This window comes from Antechinus flavipes, chromosome 4 (assembly GCF_016432865.1).
Source record: "Antechinus flavipes isolate AdamAnt ecotype Samford, QLD, Australia chromosome 4, AdamAnt_v2, whole genome shotgun sequence".
In the NCBI taxonomy this organism is placed as follows: domain Eukaryota; kingdom Metazoa; phylum Chordata; class Mammalia; order Dasyuromorphia; family Dasyuridae; genus Antechinus; species Antechinus flavipes.
The window spans coordinates 203,340,003-203,357,359 of record NC_067401.1 but is presented as its reverse complement, the minus strand read 5'-3'; the positions used below and the strand labels follow the sequence as shown (position 1 = coordinate 203,357,359).

General features: G+C 42.8%; 1 protein-coding gene across 1 annotated transcript in view; it reads right to left on the bottom strand.

Moving 5' to 3' along the window:
* The window catches only part of FOXP4 (forkhead box P4), a 98,645-nt gene that overhangs the window by 59,001 nt on the left and 22,287 nt on the right, over positions 1 to 17,357 (bottom strand). The window contains exon 2 of the mRNA XM_051996927.1: positions 12,604 to 12,844. Coding sequence (XP_051852887.1) covers positions 12,604 to 12,828 — 225 coding nt within the window. The 5' untranslated portion in view covers positions 12,829 to 12,844. The remainder of the gene's footprint in view (positions 1 to 12,603; positions 12,845 to 17,357) is intronic.

Here is a 17,357-nt window from a genome sequence, read left to right as displayed (position 1 = left end):
GGATTCAAAGTGGAGGGAAGAGAAGGGATAAAAAGAGACTAATATTTCCAAAATGTAGCAAAAGACAGGTCAGAACTTTTCCAGGCAGATATCCTAGATAGATCGCTCCTTATTGGCCATGAAATCAACCCCCCTAGTCCCCTCTCTTCTTATTCCCTTGCCTCTCACTATATAATGCAACTGCCTCTGATTAGAAATGTTCCCTTTTATTGATCAAATGAAATAATATTTGTAAAAAGTGCTTCGAATGGTGTCTAGTACAGAGTAGACTCCTTCTCGGGGCTTTTAAACCTTTTTCAACTCGATCCCTTTTTGCCCAAGAAATGTTTATGTGACCCTGGGTATATAAGTATATAAAATAACTATACACATCAAACATTTACTAATAATAGATCATAATTTCAGTTTCAGTTTAAGGAGTTTTAAGAAGATTTGCTCTATATAAATGCTTATTCCCTTCCTTTTCTTCCTTGTTGAGAAATGAGCACTACCCTAAGTAAGTAACCAACATGAGTCGAGAGAAAAAAAGATGGGAAAGTAAGCCCCCCCCCCAAAAAAAAAAACCATAAACACATATTTCATCGCTTTCTTCCCTCTCACATTCTCTTCAATCTTCAGCATGGCTTCTTTTCTCCCCCCAACCACCATTATCCCATGCCCCCACCACTCATGCCTAGAAACAGAGGGACCATGTGTGGAGTTAGAGCTAGGTTGCAAATTTCTCCAAGAACTCTGCTTTCCAAATCTCCTCCCGACTCTTACCCCCAGGCACCTCCCAGGTTTTGTGGCTGGAAGGGATTGGGAGGCGGGGGTGGATTAGAGGAGCCTAATTCCTCCAAGGCTCCTCCAGCTCTCTCCAGATCTCTCCAGCTCTTCAAAGCCTGCTTCAGTTCTCCGAGGCTCTGGATCAGGAATATGGAGTGTAGGATAAAGACAGAGGAAGTGACCTCTGGAAAGTCAGGGCGGAGATGAGGAAAGGGATGCTATGTTAGCACTTTGTTCAGAGAAGAAAAAAACCGTTTGAAGAATGCTTAAAACTAATGAGGGATCGAGAGGGAAAAGTACGGAGAGGGCTCTACTGCTGTCAGCTTAATTCAACAAAAACTGATGAGGTTCCTTCTGTATGTGGGGAACATGGGGACTAAATACTGGTTAGATTACAGGGGGCTAAAATCCGAACATGATGATTTTACTGAATGATATTAAATGTCTCTGAGATCTCTTAAGATTCTGATTCTGTCAGAGGGACCAGACTACACCCCATGTGAGGTAGGTCAGAGGGAAGGTCTTCAGCCACTAAAGAAAGGAAATCTCCCCAAATTTGGCGCTGCCAGGGACATAGGAGTTCAACCTTCTCGTTTCATAGATGAGGAAACCCAAGACCTCCAAGAGGGGAGGTTTGCCGAGACTTCCCAGGTCATTAAGGCAAACCACTCCTCCTCTCTCCATTTTGCAGATATGAGGAAATTGTGGCCCAGAGAGGGTAAGTGACTTGACCAAAGAAGGTTTGGGGAGACATTAGAAGCCATTAAGCCCATTTTATAGATGAGGAAACCGAGGGTGGTTTGATTGGGAAAGGTTTCAGGGAAGCAGTTTTAAAGGATGGACATTTTTAACGCCCTCATCCCCAAGTGGGCATTGGAGAGAGGCAAACCAGAAAGGATAAAAAAGTCCAACATCCTTCTTTCCCCCCACCCCAGCTCCATTTTCCTTTTTCTCCTCCCCCAACTCCTCTCCATCCCCCACTCCCCAACTAGTTTCGAGGCAGGGAGAGTTAAAAGCTCATTAATGTGCAAGGGACCCCCGGCCCCTTTGAATCCCGTCACAGGATGTGAACGGGCAGGAGCTGGCCCCAGTTGCCACAGCAACTTCAGTGGGAGTTCCCAGACGCTAGGCAACCCTCCCATGACCCTACCTGACCTTTCACCCCGAGTGACCCCGGGGACAATGGGAGTGCACGCTAGAGGGGCCCAGGACGCTTTTCAGCCCGGCCGCCAGCCGGCTCAGCCGGCCCCCTCCCCCCAGGCAGGCTCCACCCCCTCCCCAGGCTCCTTCACTCCCCGAGCCCACAGAGCCCAGCATCCTCTCCCTCCCCCATCTCCTGGGGGTAGTGGGGATGCTGGCCCCTCCCCCTTCCCAAGCTTCCCAGAGCTGGCTTAGGCTGCCTTGCCCCTCACTCCTCCCCCTGTCAGGAGGCGAGGGGATCCTTAAGTGCCCAGGCCTGGGTAGGGTCTGCTCCCTGCCTCCATGGAGCATACAGTCCCCCGCAGCACAACATGCGGGCTAGGACCCAGGAAGCAGATCAGAGAGGATGTCACTAACTCAGGGGGATCAGGAAAGGCATCCGAGGGGGCTACAGGCCGGCCCTTGGGCCCTCTCTAAGTTCCCTCTCTGGCTCAGTGAAGGGACTGGACTAGACAACCACTGAAGGGCATACTAGATAGAGGGCTGGTGTTGGGAATTCCACCTCAGACTACAACTCATTTATCTTCTTCAGTCTGTTTCTTCATCTAAAAAATGGGCTTCAGCACCAGCCCTGAAGTCAGGAGGATCTGAGTTCCAATTCAGCCTCAGACACTTAACGCTTCCCTGCTGTGTGACCCTGGGCAAGTTACCTCCTAACCCCAAGTGCCTCGAAAAATAAAATAAAATAAAATTTAAAAATGGGCCTTATAACAGCCCCAACTTCACCGGGTTGTGGTGAGGCTCCAATGAGATAACAGATCTAAATGAAATTAGATGATATATGTTTGCAAACGTTAACAAAACTATACATTTTAGCCATTATTAGTCTGTAACTCAAGAGCTCTGGAAAAGTAAACCTGGCCACCAAATAGCTCCAGTCCTTCCTCTCTGTAAAGAGACAGGGGGTTGCCTTGGAGGACTGAAGGGGCTCTCCCTACCAAGGTTACCTTCAGTGAGTCTAAGAGCCTACAGCAAATCCCTGGTAAGTCCCCTGATCTCCTCAGAATATATAGCAGTACAGCAAACATGTTAATACAGGTACAATCAGGGTAAGGTAAACAGCAAGAGCAGCCTAAGGGGAAAGGGTTGAGGTAAAACCAGAACTAGAAGTTGGATAGGTGGCCATCAAGGACACAAAATGCAAGGGCAAAGGATTCATGAGGAAATGAAGCCTTTCTGAATATATATATTTTTAAATAAAAGCACATCTCAGTAAAATATCCCACTTCAGATGGCACCAGAGTCGTCGTTTTGTAAAATATTAACAATGTAAGTCTACAGTGGAAAATAGGAGAGAAGGTGTGCTCACACCCTTGTAACATCTTCAAGCTCTGTCCCCTCCCCCACCTTGACAAATGTTCTATCCTGATTATGATAGATTGTCTGTGTATGAATGGCAGAGCCTTTTTTTTTTAATTAAGCATTTTAAACCCTTCACAAACTACTTTCTCCTTTCCTTCCCTTCTCCTTCCATCTCTCTCTCTTTTTCTTTCTTTTTTCAGAGGCTTTTCCTTCAGTTATTAGTACCCATCTCCCCTCAATCCCAATCACATACTTTTAATTTCCTATTTTGTGAACAGATTGTAAATCCCAGTAGAATATAAGCACCCTGATGGCAAGGACTCCCTGGCTTTTGTGGGTGTACCCCCAGAGCCTGTCCCAGCACTTGGTACATGATAGCAGATTAATAAAGAACTGTGGATTGAGTGATTGAACACATGTTATCCCAGCTGTCCTAACAGAGGCAACAACTGGAACTATGGCTCTGTCTGCCCCTCTGAGCCTGTTAGTCTCATTAATACTTGCTTAATAAGGGAAAAGGGAGCTTTTCAGTGAGAGGATGGGACTAGAAGAGGTGGAAAAAACACCGACACCCTCCTCTTCCTCCTTACTGGGGCCAAGAGGCAGGGTGGATAGTAAGGGAAGGCTCATCAGTTGTTCTCAGAGGGAGGGAGAGAGGCTATGGAAAGACATGGTTAGATGGAGCAGCTCAGGCCTCTCCTTGCCCAGATTTTTCCCTCCTAGATCCTGCTCTGGACTGTTCAGGCTTCTCTCCCTCCATTGCCTCACTTTATTTGAACAAGTTTGCCAACTGCATGGAAACAGGTGTTCCCATCATGTTCCAAGGTGAAGCAGGCTCTCTATGTAGCCCTGTTTGCCTCATTCTGATTGCTGACTGTTTATCTCTTCCATCTGTCAACTTAGCACAACTACAGGTCCTCTCTTTTCCCCTTCCTTACTTCTCCTCCAATCCAAGCTTTGAGACTTCTCCTGTTGAAATCACTCTCTTGAGTTCCATTTCTATACTTCCAACTGCCCACTGAATATCTCCATGAGGAAGGCTGTCTCTTGGGCGTCTGTAAACTGCACATGTCCAAAAGCTGGTCACAGCCTCTTTCCCTCAGTAAATCTGCTCCCTCTAATTGCTCTTTCCAGCCTCTCAGACTGGATGCCCTAGCATCCTTTCTGACTCTACCCCTTCTTTCATTCCCTGGATTCAAACAAATGCAGTCAATTCTACCTCCATTATTATCTCTTGTGTCCTCTCCTCTCTACTTATGCCTCCCACCATTCAGGACCTCATCACCTCTTGTCTGGATTATTGTAATAGCCTTTTAACTAGTCTCTTTGACTCCAGTGTTCTTTTCCATCCAATCCATCCTTAGGTTGTTCAAGTAATCCTTCTAAGGTCCCCCGGGCTTGCCTGGTTAGGTCATGCCTCTGACCCAAAAATCTTTACTGGATGTCTATTAGTTTGTAATTTAAAAAAAGACAGATTTCTTAGCCTGGCATTTAGGGGCCTTCATAATAATTTAATCAATAAGTATTTATTAAGTTCCTACTATGTACTAGGTGTTGGAACCATAAAGACAAAAATCAAATAGGACTAGCCTCAAAGAACTCATATTCTAAGGGGAAGAAAAGGAGCACATAAATAAGATTACAAAAATAATTGCAAGGTAATAGCTGGGACAGGGAGAAGGCAGGAGTTCCTTGGGGAAGGGCTTCATGTTGCAGGAATCCCCTAAGCAGAATTTTGAAAAGATGATTCCAAAAGGCAGCGGTGAGGAGGAAATGTATTCGAGGCACAGGGAACAGCCAGTGCCAAGGTAAGGGGACATTGTCCCATGTAAAGAACTACAACAAAGCCTCTTTGGCTGCAAGAAGGGGAGTAATGCATCACTTAATTGGAAAAGTAGGTTGGGAACAGGTTGTGAAGGGCTCCAGAGGAACTTATATTTGATCCTAGAATCCCTGAATAATATTTAGGAGTCGCTGAAATTTGTTGAGAAGAGGGAATGGTGTAGTCCAGTCTGTGCTTTAGATAAGTGAGCTGCTGAATAGAGGATGGATCAGAGAGAAGAAAGCTTTGAGGGAGGGAGCTTAATTAGGAAGTCACTGAAATAGTCCAGAGGAGATATGATGAGAGCTAAAATCAGAAGGGTGGTTGTGTGAGTAAAGAGCAGGGGACTGAAGCAAGAGAAATTGTACGAGTAGAAAGGACAAGATTTGGCAATCAACTGTACATGTAGGTCAAGGAAAGATAATGAGTTAAAAGGTAATAAAGATTGGAAATCCAGGTGACTGGTGACATGATGCTCTCAAGAAAAACTGGAAAGTATAGAATAAGAGGAGAGAATGGATGAAGTTTTGAGGGGAAGAGATCATTAATTATGTTTGGGATATCCTGCAATGCAGTCAGGCAGGCAGGATCACGGGTTAATTCTAAATCTGTTCTTGGACCCTCCAACCTCTTTGAAAATGGACAGGCAGTCAGGGCTCCATGGCTAGATGCCTCGTCTCTGCTTTTTAGAATGCCTTTCCTTCAAGGCAGCTCCATGAAACTTTTCGGATCTTCCTTCCCTTTCTGCCCTCTTACTATCAATATCTCCCTCTTTAAATTTTCCTGTAGCTTTATATATGTATCTTTCCTTTGTCCTCATACTTTATCTTGAAACATATTTGATTATACATTGGAATTCCTTCATTAGATTTTAAGTTTCCTGAAGTCAAAGACTATGTCCTTTCCATTTTTGCACCTCCCCACAGTACTCTGACATAAGCAAATCTTTGCTGACTTAATTGTTTACCCAGGGCATTAAATGTTCCAATAAAAAATTGGAATAAGGAAGAAAGAACAGAAAGAACTTAAGACTTTAAGAGGTAGTAAGGAATTGTGAAATAAAGCATAGAGGAGTAGGAACATAGAAAGAGGGGCAATCATCCATCTAGTTGACAAAAATCTAACTGGAATAATGTTGAAGGAGTTGTGGGAAGATAGACACTAATACACTGTTGATGGAACTATCAGTTGATCCAACCATTTTGAAAAAATAATTTGTATTTATGGGAGAAAAATCACTGATTTGTTCATTTTCCTTGACATACTGATCTGACTACTGAGCATATGTCCCTAAAAGATTAATGATAAAAGAAAGGTCTCGTATAATATATAATATTTGTAACCATATCCTTTGTGAGAAAAAAAATCTCAAACAAAATAGGTGATTATTGGCAGAGTTTTGAAAAAAATGTGATACGTAAATGTTTAGAAATATTGCTCTTGGCAGAGATTCCAAACATGGCTACCATGTGAGGACCCTCTGTCCACTGGACCCTCTGTCCAGTGCCCTCCTTATCTCTACCTTCGCCTATACTTAACTTTGCTTATCTAATAATAAACCTCTTTTATCAATCTAAAAAAAAAAAAAGAAATATTGCTCTTAAAAAAGCTAAAAATAAAAATAACTTAAAAAATTCAGGAGTTGAAAGTACAATGCTGAGAATAATATACACAGTGACTAATGTAAATTTAAAAGTACTAAAAGGTAACTGAACACAGATTAAGTGCAATAAAGAATTTTGGTTCTGAAAACAGAAAATGAAACACATATCTTGCCTATCTGTAGAGACATGGGGGTCTATGGAAGTAGAACATTGCATATACCATCAGATATGGCTATTCTGTCCATTTATTTTGCTTAACTATTTTTCTTTGGTACAAAAAAGGGTTCAATGTATGTGTACTTATGCATGCATGTTTCAGGAGGATTATGTTGAAAAATTATGATATAAGAGAATGAATTAATAAGAAATAGGGAAAAAGATATAGACTAGAAGAAGGTCTGATGAGGTGCCATATTCATTCTTAACTCAGGAAATAAACTCTTAATTAAGAGTTTATTCCAAAGGGTCATTTCCTATCTTTTGGGGAGGAGGGAAATATTGGAAAATGGGAACTAAAATCCCTTGCTTCTTTCCTTCTACATTTAATGAATACCTACTAAGTGTATTAGACTGTACTTTCCTCCTCCTTTTTCCTAATGGAGATGCAGGCTCAGAGATGTAGTTCAAAAAAACATTGGATTATTAGCTTTGACACTAATCAACAGTAAGCCAGTGAGTAGATCTCTTAACATGTCTAGGACTTGGTTTTTTCATCTATAAAATGGAAATAATAATGCCTATCTGAGGGAATCAAATGAGATTGTTTATGTGAAAACTTCAGTTCTATAGAGACATAACCGTATTTATTTATTTAAGGAAAGGCCTAATACAGAGGCCTCCAAGGATTTCCTCCTAGATGCTAGAGCACAGAGCATGGGAAGGGGTGGTGGAGGAGGGATAAAAGAGTGGGAGAAGGAAGAAGGAACCCTGTCCCTGGGGCAGCTAGTGTTTCTTTCCCACACTCCCCTTTGCTTGGCCAATTTCCATGGCAATGAGCTAAAGGGATTATATGGGTCCCAGAGAGTTCAGGACCTAAAGCTCCCCAAGTAGCCCTAATAAAAAAACAGTGAGGAAAGGAGTGATGGAATCTATATCCCAACCTTTTCTTCCCCTCCCAGCCTCCATTCCATTCCCTTCCCCCCCTTACCCTGGGCTGTGGTTAGCTGGGGCCCCACCCTGTGCATCACATTTGGGAAACAGAAGGATTGCCTAGGGCATTGGGCCATTTAAAAATCCAAAGAAAAACAAAAACAGGAATAAACAGAACACATAAACATGGGCTGTGTATACATAGCTGTCTTGAAGTGGAAAACTGAAAACTTCACTAGAAAATGAGGCACCATGTGGTGCAGAGGTAAAAAAGAACTGGGTTCAAGTTTTAACCCTACTACTGACTTCATTCAAGTCTTTTCTCCTCTCTGAGCCTCAGTTTCCCAGGCTGTTAAGTCTCTTCTAGCTCTAAACCTTATAACATAGCTCTTTATCTTTTCATTCCTGTCCCATTCTTAGTGCCCCCATTTGGGGTTTTCTTGGCAAAGATACTGAAGTGGTTTGTCAATTCCCTCTCTTATTATATTATCCTAAAAGATGATTTTAACATATAAAATCTCATTCACTCTCCCCACAACTACCATACAACTGCATGATAGGTTGTCTGATTAGCCCCATTTTAAGGTCAGGAAACAGGCTCAGAGATGGAAAGTTGTCCCCCCAAGTGGACATGGCCAAGAGATGGCAAGAATATCACCTGAACCCAGTTCATCTGACTGGGCAGCCCACAGGGCTCTTTGCACCATCCCAGCCTGCCTTTTAAAATATGGTTAGCCCAAGTAATTCAGGCCCTCCCTGGCTACAATTGCGGGGGATTTTGAGAAGACACTTAAATTATCCATATAATTGTGTCCATGCTTTATTCTATCTATGCTCCTCAAAGCAATGAGGTACTTCTTCAAATACTAAATAAATGTTTTAAAATAATACTTTGCCCTAGGTGATAATTTCCCCTTGCATTCAATATTCCTGGCACTGTTCGCACTCTTGGAGGGAGTGGGGGAGGAATCATGATACAGGAACCCTGGCTAGAGGGGATATACTAGCAATGTAAAAATGGGTGCGGATTGGGGGACTTTTTTTGGAGTAGGAGTGCTTTGTTTTTTGTTTTGTTTTGATATAAAGTATGTATCTTTGGGGTGGGGTGGAGAATATTTGTACTTTCATTGCGGGGAAAACCAGTTGAGTTTCTGTTTCCTGCTCCCCAGAAGAAAGGAGGTTCTGATTCCAGGAATCCCACCATACCTCCTGGAGCCCTTCTCCAAGGGATTTTTGAGCATTGATAGGGACGCTTTTAGACACTAACAGATACTATATCTCCCAAGAGAGAAAGGAACTTGGAAATATCTCTTAATCTGTTTCAAGCAATAAAGGAAAGGGAATTATTTTTTCAGTCCTCAAAAGTTGTAGGTTCACCTGACATCCATTCCAGTGGTACAAGATGATCTTACTTTACCATTCTGTGCCTCAGTTTCCTTCTCTGTAAAATGGGGGAAGTGGGAGAGACTCGCCTAGAATCTATATACTTGAAGAAATTTATAATGAATTGATCCAAGACAATTCCAATAGACTTTGATGAAAAGTCCTATTCAAATTCAGAAAGAATATGGAGACTCAATGTGGATCAATGCATAGTATTTTCATCTTTTGTTATTATTCTTTGTTTGCTTGATTTTTTTCTTTCTCATGCTTTTTTCCTTTTGATCTGATTTTTTTGAGCAGCATGATGAATATGAAAATATGTTTAGAAGAATTGCACATATTTAACCTATATTGGATTGCTTGCTGTTTTAGGGAAGGGGGAGGAAGAAGAAAAGGGAGAAAATTTTGGAATACAAGGTTTTTCTTTTTTTTTTAATATTTTATAATAACTTTATATTGACAGAATCCATGCCAGGGTAATTTTTTTTTACAACATTATCCCTTGCACTCGCTTCTGTTCCGATTTTTCCCCTCCCTCCCTCCACCCCCTCCCCTAGATGGCAAGCAGTCCTATATATGTTAGATATGAATACAAGGTTTTTCAAAGAAGAATGTTAAAAGCTATTTTTGCGTGTATTTGGAAAAATAAAATACTATAAAAAATAAAATAAAATAATAAAAAAGAAGCCTTAGTTATCTACTGCACTTCTTTCTTATACATTTGTACATTATGAGAATCCTTCCAGCCCTGACATTTTATATTTTATATACTAATGTTCCATGTTCTGAGGTCTTTTCCTACCCAAGGAATCCCATGGTCTGTGTTTAACAATTCTACCTTCTACAATAGTTATTACCTGTATTACCATGAACAAGTCACTAACTTCCATGTGCCTCAGTTTTGTCATATATAAAAGGAAGTAGTTAAACTAGACAGCCTACAAGGTTTTTTCCAGCTCAAAACCTATGATCCAGTGATTTTAAGATTTAATCCAGCTGATACTCCACGTTCTGTGTTCTAATATTTGATAATCTAAGATAGGAGGCATCATGGTATAGTGATACGAGCTCTTGGAATCAGAGGTCTTGGGTTTGAATCCCACTTCTAATGCTTACTGCATATTTGACATTGGGTAAGTCATTATAACAGTTTCCTCATCTGTAAAATGAGTAAAATTGGATTAGATGGCCTCTAATGTTCTTCCAGTTATAAATCCAATGTCCTATGAAGAAGTCTTCCTGTTTTTGACTTTCTTGTCTAATACTTTATGTTCCAAGGTCCATTCCAGGTCAGAACAATGGTCTGAGAGCCAGGAGATGTGGTTCCAATGCTAATTCTTATAGCTAAAATTAGCTAATTTTAGGCAATTTACTTTTTCCTTCTTGGTCTCAGTTTCCTTATCTATAAATCGAGAAGGTACTTGTGGAGTAAATGACTTTTAAAATCTCTTGCAGCTCAAATTGGCGGGTCCTAGGAGCCTCTAGTTTCTTTCAGGGTCCTTTGGGATCTATGCAATGTGATCCAGAATGGTAGGATTGGTGTTCTGGGTTGGGGTAGGTTGGGAGTAAGGGTGGCAGTGGAGTGAATGGGAGGAGACAGGTTGGGGCCTCAGCTGTGGGCCTTGGAAGGCAGGGGTGTGACTCCTTTTTCACATATTTGTATTTCCACATTCACCTTGAAGCCATCAAGGCTAACAGGGGCAGCTTCAGATGTGAGAAGCAAAAACAAATAAATGAAGGAGAATCCCAGGCTGAGTGCTGGCCTAGCCGGTTTTCCCCAAACAAGTAAAGCATGATTCTCCATCTTTTCCCCAACCCCTGAGACCTGGGGCCCCTGACTTGTCATTATACATACAGCTGGGCTCTTTGGGCAGTGTCAAGTGGTTTTTAACTGTCTTGCAGAGGCAGTTCAGACCTTAATTATTTATAGGAAACAGGGTGTGTGTATGGGGAAGGGTGTTCAGGCATAATTGGAAGGAGAAATAGGATGTGAAAGTGGGGGGTTAGTAGTCAGAGAGGAGTTCCAGAGGATCCCCCAAAATAGATCTACCAAAAATGAAGTACTCAAGAAATATTGTGGCACAATGAATAGAGTTGACCTTAGAATTATTAAGACTGGATTTCAAGTCCTTTTCTTTGTCAACATCTCTTAATTGTAATTGCCCTCCCTCTGTTCCTTATTTCCTATTTATCCTGTATAGAACTTGTTTGTACATAGTTGTTTACATGTTGTCCCTCCCATTAGCCTGTAAACTTCTTGAAGATAGGGACTATATTTAACCTTTCTTTTTATATTCCTACTGCTTAGTGCCAAGGTACCTGGTGCTTGTTCACTAACTTACTGGCTGGATGAGTCATTTGTGTCCCGAGGTCTCTAGACAACTCTGAGACACTTCTAGAAGTGCCCATCTTCCTTGGTAGAGAGAATTCTCCAATAAAAGAGTTCCTTAGGTGGATGAAATGGAAGGTCTAAGTATCATTTCTGTCCCACCCTTCCTTCATGAGGGGAATATACTGGATCTCTAAGATCGCAACTCTAAATGTTTTTATCTTCTCTTACCCGACCCCAACTAGAATTGCACCTAGAGGCCTGTTCCAAGCTACAAGGATCACACTATCTTGGATTCCTGAGTTGACAAGAGGTGGGGGACTGGCCGGAAAGATTTAGGATCATAACTCATAAGATCATAGATTCAGGGGTGGAATGAACCTTAGATGTCAACTCCCCACAAAGTTCCCCATCCCCATTTTGCAGATAAGAAAACTGAGACTCAGAGAGCAGGGAAGTGACTCCTCCAAGATTACACATACAGTGTCAGAGATGGGATTTGAATCCAGAACTCTTTCCACTATTGCTTGCTGGCAGTCCAAAATAGGCAGATCCCTCCGCAGCCAGCCTCAATCACTGAATACCCACCAAATGAGCTACATGGTCCTTAAACCCTGCCTCCCTCACATGCTGAAAGTTCACAGATTCTGGTCCTTCTAGTGCCCCGCTGAGAGCACAGTAACTCTCCAGGCAATGCAGGCTCCAACCAAGCCCCACCCCCTAGAGTTTCCTCCTGAAGGAGCCTCCTGGAAGTTAGATTTAGCCCATCCCCCTGGGCCCCAGCGCCTCTGTCAGCTCCCGGCCCCCGAGGTGACTGAACGGTATTGGATGCCTGGCAGGGGCGCTAGAAGACTGGACCCTTTCGAGATCGGGGAAATGAGGCCGGAGGTAATGGAAGAAAGGCAGTTTGTCACTGGGCAGAAGCTCCCTCCTCATTAAGCCAGGGGAGGGAGTAAGGCCCAGCTCTCCTCCTTCTTTCCCCTCCCCCCAGCCTGAAGGATCCGAGGAGACAAACGGATGGAGCAGAAACGGGAAGGGGGGATTGAATGAGGGGTGGGCGTGGGGGGATGGAGCTGGGGTGGGGGGAGGGGAGTGAGCGAGGCTCCTACCTGTTGCTGCTGAAAGTGCAAGAGCTCCACAGGGCTCATCTCGCCGTTGCTCTCCCCGCCGGCTCCTCCATCCCTCCCCGCTCCTCCTCCGCCTCCTGCTCCTGTCACAGTTCCTGCGGCTCCAGCGCCACCACCGCCACCGTCGCTCTGGCTGGAGAGACTGCTGACTCCGTTCTGACCGGACGGGGCCGACCTGATTGTCTCCGAAGCGGATTCCACCATCATGTCGCTCTAGCGGGACCTGGAGGAGGATATGGGGACGGGGATGGGGAGGTGGGGTAGGGAAGAGAGGAGGGGCTGAGGCTCGGGAGCTGGACCGGCAGGGCGAGCTCCCGTTCCCAAGGCAGTTTTCTGTCCCCGATACCCACATGCCCCAACTAGACTCTGCTTTTAGGCACCACCCTCACCCCTTTCAGCCCCCTCCCCCAAATTCTGCAGGCAGACATCCCCTGGCATATAGCTTCCTCTTTCTGGCCTGAAAGTCCCCCAACCCCCCCCAGCCCATGCCAAGGAAGGGGGGGGGGGAAGAGAGTGAAGCTGGTATTATGTTAGTCTTCCATCTCTGGTTTTCCATTGGCCTTGTGGAGTCCCTAGTCCCAGAAGGGATGAGCAGGGAAAATGCAAGGGAGCAACGGCCTTCCTGTCCTACTCCTAGTTAAAAACCTATTAACTTCTATAGTGTTCCAGTTCTTAGGAGCTTAGAAGAGCTATATTCCAGGCCTGCCCAGCCCTGTCCCCAGCTGACTCTCCTCAAAAATTCACAGGAGGAAGTTCAAAGTGGGGAAGAGGGGGAGGGGAAAGAGTGAAAGGAAGAAATTAACTCGACTCTCTCCATCCCTGGAAATTAACTTGGGAGTGGGGATAGAAACCAAATTATAGAATTAAAGCTTGAAATGGACTTTAGAGATTGACCAATGCATCCAGTAACCATCATTATGTCAGATATTGTACTAAGTGATACAATTAATAAAAAGAGAGACTTCCTTCCCTTTCCCCCTCTCTATTCTATTCCACAGGTAAGGAAACTAACCTGTCCAGTGATACTGACAAGGAGGCATACAATTAGTAGCAAAGCTGGAATTTTAATCTAGGTCCCCTGACTCCAAAATTCAAGTCCTTTCCACTCTCTCAGGCTGCCTCTGCACATCTGGGAGAAGGGATTCTTCCTTGTGCCCTTCCAAACCCATATCACCTCATCATGCAAGGGTTTCCCCACTCCCCACCCCAGTCAATCCCAATTTTCTTCTGGGAAAAGGGTCAGATAACATCTCTCCTCGTGGTCTCTGATTTAGAATGGAGGATATGAAGGATGGAAGGCTGTTCTTCCAAACTTGTGTGGTAGTTTTATAGAATATTAGGAAAATGAACAGTAAGGGAAAAGCCAAATATTGAGAGGGCACATCAACCAGCCCCCTAAGTTGGGGGTCTGACGGTTTTCCCCTCTTCTCTGAAAGGAGGAATTCCTAGCTCTTTTTGGGTTGACGTAGAAATGCTTAGGCTCAAATTTCTGGCTTTGCAGATGACCCATGTCATTGAGATATGAGAAGACTGGGGAGAACGTCCTATCAAATTCTATGAAGAGTGATGGATTTGAAAGCAAAATCCCTGACTTTGGCCAATTTACTAATGTATAATCTTTGGCCCCACTTTGGGCCTCAATCTTCTCATCATTATACTGGGGAGAATGGAATGGATTCTTAAGATTCCTTCCATCTCTAAATTTATAATCTTTGAAATTTAGTATTTCCACTTTTTTTTTGTTTACTTGCTTGTTTTTTTTTGTCGTGTTTTTTTTCCCCTTTTAGTCTGATTTTTCTTGTACAACATGACAAATATGAAAATAGTTTTTAAAAACTACACATATTTAACCTATCAGTTTGCTTGCTTGTCTTGGGGAGAGGGAAGTAAGGGAGGGAGGGAGAAAAATCTGGAACACAAAGTCTTACAAAAATGAATGTTGAAATGAGGCGATCAAAGCAATTCCAATAGACTTGTGATGGAAAGAGCCATCTGCATCCAGAGAAAGAACTATGGAGACTGAATGTGGATCAAATCATAGTATTTTCACCATTGTTGTTGTTTGCTTTTTTTTTTTTTTCTTTTAGATCTGACTTTTCTTGCACTGCACGACAAATATGGAAATATATTTAAAAGAATTGCACATGTTTTAACCTATATGGGATTGGGATTGCTTGCTGTCTAGGGGAGAAGGAGGGAAAGAGGAAGAGAGAAAAATCTGGAACACAAGTTTTTGCAAAAGTGAATGTTGAAAGCTATCTTTGCATGTCTTTGGAAAATAAAAAGCTATTTAAAATGAATGTTGAAAATTATCTACATGTATTTGGAAAATAAAATACTATTGAAATTTTAGAAAAAATAAATTTATAATCTCATGATTCTAGGTGCTACATTTCAACTCAACAAACAGATATGAAGCACTTATTGTGTACAAGATACAATAGTAGGTGCTTAGAAAGATAGGTTACAAAGATTAGATAAGACATGACCTCCCTCTTCATGCTCTTATCCTATTGTCCAGGCCAACTTACTTTCTCTGGATTTCAGATTCTGTAATGGTTAAATGAGGGGTTGGACTAAATGGGCTCCAAGGTCCAGTCTTTGGTTTAAGGTATCATGAACTGTTCTACTTATCATAGGCCAAATTCAGCATTTCATCTCCTTCATAACTTAATTTTTAAAAATTTGTACTTTTAAGATAATTTTTTTCCTAATTATATACAAAGATAATTTTTAGCATTTATTTTTTACAAGATTTTGAGTTCTAGTTTTTTTTCTAACCTCCTTCCCCTCCCCTCTACTTAAAATGGGAAGCAATAGGTTATATGTTTCATGCCTTTCTTAGTACAGCCTTTCCCCATGTCTGGAATAGACTTCCTCCTCACCTTCATTTCTCAGAAGACCTAACTTCATTTAAAGGTCAGCTCATGCTCCATCTTCTAATTCAATTTCAGAATTCCATTATTTATTTATTCTCTTTCCCATCTCAAGTAAATTTTTGTATATTAACTTGTTTACACATTGTATCCTGCCAGTACAGTGCAAACTCCTTGAGGATAGAGACTGATTTTCAATTTTTCTTTGTAGCTCTAAAATCTAGCCTTGTACCTTGTCCATAGTAGGTGCTTAATAAATGCTTTTTAAAGGTTAGATTGGATTGTCCCTGCACCCTGGATTTGGAATCAGGGGATCTGAAGCGAAATTCTAGTTTTGCTCCTAACTAGTCATATGTCTTTAGATAAGTCATTTACTCTGCCTGTGCCTCAGTTTACTCATCTGTAAAGGGAGAGGGTTGGTCTAGATAATCTTTAAAATCTGTTCCAGCTCTAAATCCTATGATCCTGGATACAGATAACTGTAATATTTAGAATAAGATACATAAGTGTGTTTCAAGTTGTCCTTTCAGTCTTTTCAGACTCTTTGTGAGCCCATTTGGGATTTTATTAGCACAGATACTGGAATGATTCGTCATTTCCTTCAATTCATTTTACAGATGAGGAAACTGAGGTACACAAGGTTAAGTGACTTGCCCAGGGTCACACAGCTAAGAAATATCTGAGGTCTGATGTGAACTCAGGAGGATATCTTCCCCACTTTAGGCAGAGCATTTTAGTCACTTAGTCCTTTCACTCTCCCACATATGTGTACTAGGGAGTTACAAAGTTTGAATTACCAATAGGAAAGGTCATTTCCTGGGAGATCAAGGAAGGCTTTTTGGGTTTGAATTGGGCTTGAAAGAAGAGTTAAGAGTTCAACAGGTGGGGAGGCAATATATATAGAAATGCATTGGGGCATAAAAGTAGAAGGGTACATGATCTAGTTTGGAGGAAAGAAGAATGTGGAAAAATAAGAAATGTTGCAAAAGAAGAAAGGAAGGGTGACTAGATTGTGGAGGCCTTGAAATCTTTCAGATGAACTTTATTTGGTTGACAATAGGGAGCTAAGAAAGAAAAAATGACCAGATCCATGCATAACAATTTTTGCCAATTTTGTGAGTGTGTGTGTGTGTGTGTGTGTGTGTGTGTGTGTGTCCATGTGCTTGTTGCTCCTGTGTTTGTGAATTTCCCTGTGGATTCATGCTCACATTGTGCTACAACCCAGACCAGCCTCCTGTCACCCCAGGGGGGGGGGGGGGGCTGAGGCTATATGGTTGGGAACTGCAGCAGGAGCAGGGGCCTGGCCCTGGTAGGGGTGATGGTTTGGAAGAGATTGAGCACTTTGGTCTCCAGCCTTAATGGTGGTGTCAGCCTGAGGGCAAGCAGCTGAGGTGTGATTGATGGGACTTCTGTGGCCTTCCTCCACAGGCTCAGCTCACACCAAGAGAGCTGACCCCCACCTCTGGTCACCACTGGCCAGCCTGCAGAGCTTTCCACTCCCTCCTTCCCAGACTCAGAATCAGGCCAGATGAAAATATGCTTGGGGAGTGAAGGAGAGGAAGGGGGCCAATTCACAGGCCTCCATCTTTTTGGCTTTTCCTGACACTCAAATCTATGATGGGGTTCAGGGACCAGTGGGCAGAATCTGAGAGATGTAGATGGAAGATCCTAGGAGCTGCCCTCTTAAGAAGAGGATTACCTCCCTTCCTCCCCAGACATGCATGCATTTGCACACACAGAAACACAACTGAGTCACTAATCAAATATCAGGATAATACAAGTTTAGAGAAAGGCACAGGGAAAGAGGAATAGAGAAGAATGCCTAAAGCTCCTTTTCTGCCCCCTTTTTTTTTTGGGGGG